Source organism: Pseudophryne corroboree, chromosome 2 (genome assembly GCF_028390025.1).
Source record: "Pseudophryne corroboree isolate aPseCor3 chromosome 2, aPseCor3.hap2, whole genome shotgun sequence".
In the NCBI taxonomy this organism is placed as follows: domain Eukaryota; kingdom Metazoa; phylum Chordata; class Amphibia; order Anura; family Myobatrachidae; genus Pseudophryne; species Pseudophryne corroboree.
In genome coordinates this window covers 177,563,718-177,573,094 of record NC_086445.1, presented here as the reverse complement: position 1 = coordinate 177,573,094, position 9,377 = coordinate 177,563,718, and the positions used below count along the sequence as shown (strand labels likewise).

General features: G+C 46.4%; 1 protein-coding gene across 1 annotated transcript in view; it reads left to right on the top strand.

Moving 5' to 3' along the window:
• Nucleotides 1-963: 963 nt before the first annotated feature.
• The window catches only part of LOC135050615 (keratin, type II cytoskeletal 80-like), a 117,731-nt gene continuing 109,317 nt past the window's right edge, over nucleotides 964-9,377 (top strand). The window contains exon 1 of the mRNA XM_063957056.1: nucleotides 964-1,476. Within this exon, the coding sequence (XP_063813126.1) occupies nucleotides 1,216-1,476 (261 nt within the window). The 5' untranslated portion in view covers nucleotides 964-1,215. The remainder of the gene's footprint in view (nucleotides 1,477-9,377) is intronic.

Genomic DNA, 9,377 nt, shown 5'->3' with positions numbered 1-9,377 from the left:
GACATGACATCTCAACTAGCTGGGTGAGTGGCACAGGCTGAGGCTTCACCAAGATATGGGGTCAGTACAAAGTACTGGCCCTTCTCCCATATGTCCTGATTTCAACAAAGCAATCCTGATTCAGTCACCCAAAAGTGCATGATTTACAGAGAATATGAACTCTGTCTAACAGTCTGTGTTGTTGGGTGAAATGGGGGAATAATATGTGCATTAAAACTATAAACTTCCCAAGTGGCATATTTAGTCTTACTTCAACGCACTTTTCAGATAAATGTAAAATAAAAATTAATGCGTCTTCCAAATGGGAGCGAGCACAGAAGAACAATGGGCTTATACAAATGTCCTGACTTGGCCTGTGAGGTAGGCAGCATACCATATTACTCTGTGCTCCTCCCCTTGCCTTGCAAGGAAAAACAGGGCAGAATAAGTAAACCACATGGCATTAGGCATAGCAGTTGTTATATGTTCTCCACCAGTTGCCCAAAATGACCTTGCATTTGCGAATCTGGTGCCTAGTCAACAAATACATATTTACCCCTACTCAAATCCATCCAGCAAATTTGCAAATTCCAAAATGGCCACCATCTTCATGTGCAATCCCATATAGGTATAGTATGTTCCCAGCCTGTAATTGCTTGTTCAAGTGGAGATAAACTACTGAATTACATCAGGTTTTAAGCAGACTCAATCACACATTTTACTATGCACTTTATAATTGATCAATTTGTAAATTAGGTTTAATGGCCCCTTTATGTAGAAATATATTTATTCCATGTGTGATAAATCCTACCACTTAGCATCTGCCTGTGGTGAAGTTTATACAGTTCTTGTGAAATAGCTCCCATTGCCTGTCCCAGCGTGTACTGACACTGATGTATTCTGCTTGTCTGTGCCTTGTGTTCTTGCCACTGAAGATGAGCACTTGTAACAAAGAATTTTGTGTTGCCTTGTGCTTATATTTCAGCGCCTAGAGAATGGGTATCAATCTCTTTCTCTGTAAAAACATGTGAGGGATTTTTGTGTGTGCCACATTAGCATACCCAGTGGCTGACACCCCGCTGTATTTTCAGACGTCTGGTAATTGCAGCCTCTCCCTGTGTCAGGCACACCCAGGCTGTCTTCTCCCGTTCTGGAACACAGTGCTTCTCACAGAAATCTGTCAGCAAAAAAAGATTTTGCTACCGGAGCCCACTGCAAGTATACTAACTACTCCAAATGGCGGCTTCCCCCCATTCCTATGAATCGTCTCCATGGAAACCAGGTAGCCTAAGCGGCAAAATTAATTCCTTTTCCAGCCCTCCTCCATCAGAGACTTACACAACAGTGTCCTGTACTACTGATATCATCTACTCTAAAAGCTTTGAAGAGACTTTTACTTCAAAACTCAAAATAACATCTGATACCCAGCCGGCACATTTTTCGGAAGAAGATGGAGAGGCCAAGATGAATTCAACACTGACCTCCATCAGGGACAAGGTGCGTACAGAGGGGAGGGCAGATCATCACTCAGTTTATGACATACTGTACAGGAAGGAAGTGTGAATAGGCAGTGATGGAGCACTACATTCTATGGGCCAGATGTACTAAGCCTAAAAAGTGATAAATATCACTGTGATAGAGTACCAGCCAATTGGCTCCTAACTGTCATTTTTCAAACACAGCCTGTGACATGACAGTTAGGAGCCGATTGGCTGGTGCTTTATCACAGTGATATTTATCACTTTTCAGGCTTAGTACATCTCCCCCAATATGTTATAATGTTATATGGTGTATATATATGGCTATCTGACTTTTCAAAGAATTACAAATATAAGTATAAATTACAAATTACATAAATTGCAAATTACATATCTGACTTTTCAAAGAATTACAAATGTAAGCATAAATTACAAATTACATAAAAGACACTGTCATACAGTCATTGGAGATTCTATTGTGTTTAAAGGATATCATTGTGCTGACTTTACACACAGGATTATACAGTGTTTAACATAAATGCATTTCGTTGGTTCCCCCCAACCCACAAAGGGGCTCATTTATCAAACAATATTTGCGTCTATTTCGTATATCACCTGAATGTATGTATGAGGGACAGCTCAGATATCTCTAATACATTGCTGCGATTCCTCCATTCAGTTGCATCCACGTAGGTTTCTATGGGGGGTGAAATACTGCCAGATTTATCAATTTCTGGAATGTGAAGAATTCCGGAGATTGTCCCCTGCAGCTGCCACCATCTGCTGGCGGTAGCCCATTGTAGCCTATGGGCTACACTTCGCAAAGCTAGCTGGGAAAGGGATCCTCTGCCGGAACACTAAATAGCCAATGTGCATGTGTGGACCGCGCATGCCCAGTAGTCCCACTTCCACACTGAGCACATAGCAGGCCCAGGTTCCTTTCAGAGCCCTTGTCCCTGTGGGTGCTTATTGATACATTGGCCCGGTACAATCGCATATTGCAATGTGATCTTGGGCTGGGCGCTAATATCATTGAATATGTGATTAATAATAAATGTGTCAGTTTGCACTGTGCATATTAAAATAAGAATTTACTTACCGATAATTCTATTTCTCGGAGTCCGTAGTGGATGCTGGGGTTCCTGAAAGGACCATGGGGGGAATAGCGGCTCCGCAGGAGACAGGGCACAAAAGTAAAGCTTTTACAGGTCAGGTGGTGTGTACTGGCTCCTCCCCCTATGACCCTCCTCCAGACTCCAGTTAGGTACTGTGCCCGGACGAGCGTACACAATAAGGGAGGATTTTGAATCCCGGGTAAGACTCATACCAGCCACACCAATCACACCGTACAACTTGTGATCTAAACCCAGTTAACAGTATGATAACAGAGGAGCCTCTGAAAGATGGCTTCCTAAACAATAACCCGAATTAGTTAACAATAACTATGTACAAGTATTGCAGATAATCCGCACTTGGGATGGGCGCCCAGCATCCACTACGGACTCCGAGAAATAGAATTATCGGTAAGTAAATTCTTATTTTCTCTATCGTCCTAAGTGGATGCTGGGGTTCCTGAAAGGACCATGGGGATTATACCAAAGCTCCCAAACGGGCGGGAGAGTGCGGATGACTCTGCAGCACCGAATGAGAGAACTCCAGGTCCTCCTTTGCCAGGGTATCAAATTTGCAAAAATTTACAAACGTGTTCTCCCCTGACCACGTAGCTGCTCGGCAGAGTTGTAATGCCGAGACCCCTCGGGCAGCCGCCCAAGATGAGCCCACCTTCCTTGCGGAATGGGCCTTAACAGATTTAGGCTGTGGCAGGCCTGCCACAGAATGTACAAGTTGAATTTTGTTACAAATCCAACGAGCAATCGACTGCTTAGAAGCAGGTGCACCCAACTTGTTGGGTGCATACAGTATAAACAGCGAGTCAGATTTTCTGACTCCAGCCGTCCTTTAAATGTATATTTTTAAGGCTCTGACAACGTCCAACAACTTGGAGTCCTTCAAGTCGTCTGTAGCCGCAGGCACTACAATAGGCTGGTTCAGGTGAAACGCTGATACCACCTTAGGGAGAAAATGCGGACGCGTCCGCAGCTCTGCCCTATGTCGAATGGAAAATTAAATAAGTGCTTTTATAAAACAAAGCCGCCAGTTCAGATACTCTCCCGGCCGAAGCCAGGGCCAGTAACATAGTCACTTTCCATGTGAGATATTTCAAATCCACATTCTTTAGTGGTTCAAACCAATTGGATTTGAGGAAATCTAAAACTACATTTAGATCCCATGGTGCCACCTTAGGCACCACAGGAGGCTGTATATGCAGTACTCCTTTGATAAAAATCTGGACCTCAGGGACCGAGGCCAATTCTTTTTGGAAGAATATTGATAGGGCCGAAATTTGAACCTTAATAGATCCCAATTTGAGACCCATAGACAATCCTGATTGCAGGAAATGTAGAAAAACGACCCAGTTGAAATTCCTCCATCGGAGCACTCCGCTGCTCGCACCACGCAACATATTTTCGCCCAATACGGCGATAATGCTTCGCGGTGACTTCCTACCTTGCCTTTATCAAGGTAGGAATGACTTCTTCTGGAATGCCTTTTCCTTTTAGGATCTGGCATTCAAACGCCATGCCGTCAAACGCAGCCGCGGTAAGTCTTGAAAAAGACAAGGACCCTGCTGAAGCAGGTCCCTTCTCAGAAGTAGAGGCCACGGATCGTCCGTGACCATCTCTTGAAGTTCCGGGTACCAAGTCCTTTTTGGCCAATCCGGAGCCACTAGTCTTACTCCTCTTTGCCGTATAATCCTCAATACCTTTGGTATGAGAGGCAGAGGAGGAAACACATATACCGACTGGTACACCCAAGGTGTTACCAGCGCGTCCACAGCAATTGCCTGCGGATCTCTTGACCTGGCGCAATACCTGTCCAGTGTTTTGTTGAGGCGAGACGCCATCATGTCCACCATTGGTTTTACCCAACGGTTTAATAGCATGTGGAAAACTTCTGGATGAAGTCCCCACTCTCCCGGGTGAAGGTCGTGTCTGCTGAGGAAGTCTGCTTCCCAGTTGTCCACGCCCGGGATGAATACTGCTGACAGTGCTATCACGTGATTCTCCGCCCAGCGAAGGATCCTGGCAGCTTCTGCCATTGCCCTCCTGCTTCTTGTGCCGCCCTGTCTGTTTACATGGGCGACTGCCGTGATGTTGTCCGACTGGATCAACACCGGTCTTCCTTGAAGCAGAGGTTCCGCCTGGCTTAGAGCATTGTAGATTGCTCTTAGTTCCAGAATGCTTATGTGAAGAGACTTTTTCAGGCTCGACCACACTCCCTGGAAATTTTTTCCCTGTGTGACTGCTCCCCAGCCTCTCAGGCTGGCATCCGTGGTCACCAGGATCCAATCCTGCATGCCGAATCTGCGGCCCTCCAATAGATGAGCCTCCTGCAACCACCACAGAAGGGATACCCTTGTCCTCGGCGACAGGGTTATCCGCAGGTGCATCTGAAGATGCGACCCTGACCATTTGTCCAGCAGATCCCTTTGCATGGAATCTGCCGAAAGGGATTGCTTCGTAAGAAGCTACCATTTTTTCCCAGGACTCTTGTGCATTGATGTACAGACACCTTTCCTGGTTTTAGGAGGTTCCTGACCAGGTCAGATAACTCCTTGGCTTTTTCTTCGGGAAGAAAAACCTTTTTCTGAACTGTGTCCAGAATCATCCCCAGGAACAGCAGACGAGTTGTCGGCATTAATTGGGATTTTGGAATATTCAGAATCCATCCGTGCTGCTTTAGCACCTCTTGAGATAGTGCTAAACCCATCTCTAGCTGTTCTCTGGACCTTGCCCTTATTAGGAGATCGTCCAAGTATGGGATAATTAATACGCCTTTTCTTCGAAGAAGAAATATTATCTCGGCCATTACCTTTGTAAAGACCCGAGGTGCCGTGGACAAACCAAACGGCAGCGTCTGAAACTGATAGTGACAGTTTTGTACAACGAACCTGAGGTACCCCTGGTGTGAGGGGTAATTGGAACGTGGAGATACGCATCCTTGATGTCCAAGGATACCATAAAGTCCCCTTCTTCCAGGTTCGCTATCACTGCTCTGAGTGACTCCATCTTGAACTTGAACTTCTTTATGTACAGGTTCAAGGACTTCAGATTTAGAATAGGCCTTACCGAGCCATCCGGCTTCGGTACCACAAAAAGAGTGGAATAATACCCCTTCCCTTGTTGTAGAAGAGGTACCTTGACTATCACCTGCTGAGAATACAGCTTGTGAATGGCTTCCAAAACCGTCTCCCTTTCTGAGGGGGACGTTGGTAAAGCAGACTTCAGGAAACGGCGAGGTGGCTCTGTCTCTAATTTCAACCTGTACCCCTGAGATATTATCTGCAGGATCCAGGGATTTACCTGCGAGTGAGCCCACTGCGCGCTGTAATTCTTGAGACGACCGCCTACCGCCCCCGAGTCCGCTTGCGAAGCCCCAGCGTCATGCTGAGGCTTTTGTAGAAGCCGGGGAGGGCTTCTGTTCCTGGGAAGGAGCTGCCTGTTGCTGTCTCTTCCCTCGTCCTCTGCCTCGTGGCAGATATGAATAGCCCTTTGCTCTCTTATTTTTAAAGGAACGAAAGGGCTGCGGTTGAAAGGTCGGTGCCTTTTTCTGTTGGAGAGTGACTTGAGGTAGAAAGGTGGATTTCCCGGCCGTAGCCGTGGCCACCAAATCCGATAGACCGACCCCAACTAACTCCTCTACGCATCGCCTGTCCACTGTCGTGTCCATAAAGCTCTTCTGGCCGAAATGGACATAGCACTTACCCGTGATGCCAGTGTGCAGATATGTCTCTGTGCATCACGCATATAAAGAAATGCATCCTTTATTTGTTCTAACGACAGTAAAATATTGTCCCTGTCCAGGGTATCAATATTTTCGATCAGGGACTCTGACCAAACTACCCCAGCACTGCACATCCAGGCAGTCGCAATAGTTGGTCGTAGTATAACACCTGCATGTGTGTATATACCTTTTTGGATATTTTCCATCCTCCTATCTGATGGATTTTTAAGTGCGGCCGTCTCAGGAGAGGGTAACGCCACTTGTTTTGATAAGCGTGTTAGCGCTTTGTCCACCCTAGGAGGTGTTTCCCAGCGCTCCCTAACCTCTGGCGGGAAAGGGTATAAAGCCAATAACTTCTTTGAAATTAGCAGTTTTTTATCGGGGCACCCCACGCTTCATCACACACGTCATTTAATTCTTCTGATTCGGTAAAAACTACTGGTAGTTTTTTCACACCCCACATAATACCCTGTTTAGTGGTACCTGTAGTATCAGCTAAATGTAACATCTCCTTTATTGCCAAAATCATATAACGTGTGGCCCTACTGGAAAATACGGTTGATTCGTCACCTTCACCACCGGAATCAGTGCCTGTGTCTGGGTCTGTGTCGACCGACTGAGGCAAGGGGCGTTTTACAGCCCCTGACGGTGTTTGAGGCGCCTGGACAGGCACTAATTGAGTGTCCGGCCGCCTCATGTCGGCAAACGACTGCTTAAGCGAGTTGACGCTATCCCGTAATTCCACAAATAAGGCATCCATTCTGGTGTCGACCCCCTAGGAGGTGACATCCTCATATTTGGCAATTGCTCCGCCTCCACACCAATAACGTCCTCATACATGTCGACACACACGTACCGACACACAGCAGACACACAGGGAATGCTCTATACGAAGACAGGACCCACTAGCCCTTTGGGGAGACAGAGGGAGAGTCTGCCAGCACACACCAAAAAGCGCTATATATGACAGGGATAGCCTTATGATTAAGTGCTCCCTTATAGCTGCTTTTATATTAATATATATAGCCATTTATTTTGCCCCCCCTCTCTGTTATACCCTGTTTCTGTAGTGCAGTGCAGGGGAGAGACCTGGGAGCCTTCCTGACCAGCGGAGCTGTGACAGAAAATGGCGCCGTGTGCTGAGGAGATAGGCCCCGCCCCTTTTCCGGCGGGCTCGTCTCCCGCTATTTAGTACATTTAGGCAGGGGTAAATATCTCCATATAGCCTCTGGGGCTATATGTGAGGTATTTTTAGCCTTTTTAAAGGTTTTCATTTGCCTCCCAGGGCGCCCCCCCCCCAGCGCCCTGCACCCTCAGTGACTGCCGTGTGAAGTGTGCTGAGAGGAAAATGGCGCACAGCTGCAGTGCTGTGCGCTACCTTAAGAAGACTGCAGGAGTCTTCAGCCGCCGATTCTGGACCTTTTCTTGCTTCAGCATCTGTGAGGGGGCCGGCGGCGTGGCTCCGGTGACCATCCAGGCTGTACCTGTGATCGTCCCTCTGGAGCTTCATGTCCAGTAGCCAAGAAGCCAATCCATCCTGCACGCAGGTGAGTTCACTTCTTCTCCCCTCTGTCCCTCGTTGCAGTGATCCTGTTGCCAGCAGGAATCACTGTAAAATAAAAAACCTAAGCTAAACTCTCTAAGCAGCTCTTTATGAGAGCCACCTAGAATTGCACCCTTCTCGGCCGGGCACAAAAATCTAACTGGAGTCTGGAGGAGGGTCATAGGGGGAGGAGCCAGTACACACCACCTGACCTGTAAAAGCTTTACTTTTGTGCCCTGTCTCCTGCGGAGCCGCTATTCCCCCCATGGTCCTTTCAGGAACCCCAGCATCCACTTAGGACGATAGAGAAATGGCTGTATGCCTGAAGGCCCAGTCTCACGCAACACATACCATTTCTTGCTCAGAGAGGGATGTGATGTAGGTGTAAGGCGGTAAATGGAGCAGGCCTAAAAACAACAAGAACCTGTTAATGCAAAATACATCCCATGCTAAACACCATTCAAACACAAAACAATTGGTGAGTGCGCTGTCAGCGGCAGCCTGTATGGGGATGGTTAGTCACCCAAAAAGGTTTGAATACAAGACAAAAAGAAATACTGGCGCCGGCTGGGTCTCAAAGTAAAGAACGGATGCAGTCTTAACAAATGTAAATTTAAGAATACATTTATTAAAATTAATCTAAAAATTAATACATAAATAGTATCAAGAGGGTAATCAATGATAAAAGTTGAGAGTCTCTCAAATAATCTTAGGACCACTTATAGTTCCATTAGGGCAATATGCACTAGTATTCTGACTAGGACTCAGTCTTCCAAGGTATCCTCATAAGTTTCAAACATAGGTATTACCATGGTCTCAGAAGAAAGTCCCCTTGGTTCTCAATTGCAGATCGAGGTCCAATGGCAGCAGGGGAATATGCAGAGACTCCAGATGGATGGTGTTTGTAAGGATCCTGGAGGGTTCAAAGTCCAAATATTGCCAGATGACTCAAAAGAACAGGTGCAGTGCCCGTGGTCAAGAAGGAAAAAGGCTCAACGCGTTTCGCTGGTCTTGGTCACCGCCAGCTTCCTCAGGAGCATATGTCTTATGTAAACTGAGACAGATTTATATACCCTCATAATTACGAGTAAACTAAGACACCTGGCTGCAATGATTGTCAGGTAGATAGACACACAATAAAAAATGATCAAAATAAGATCTATATGGTATAGAAGGCAATCATACTGAAATATAAGATTTGCTAAAGAAGTAAAGTTGTAAAACGAGCATGGGACATGAAGAAAACTATATAATATTGAAGGATAATCCAGGTTACTTCCTGGTCACGTGATCCGTCCCGATCACGTGGGTGGACGATGTCCAATCGTTATAGTATTAGAATGTCACCAGTACACCATATAGGCCGGGAAACATCCATAATAGGAGATGTTCCGGTCACGTGACATTGTTTGGTCACGTGACCGGGCGGGGACAGTAGTTTACATCGCGGAAGTAGCGTGTGCATCATGATCAGGACGTTGCGTTCCACGTACGGTGCCACTGTATATCGTAGGTTGTCAGGGTAACCACTC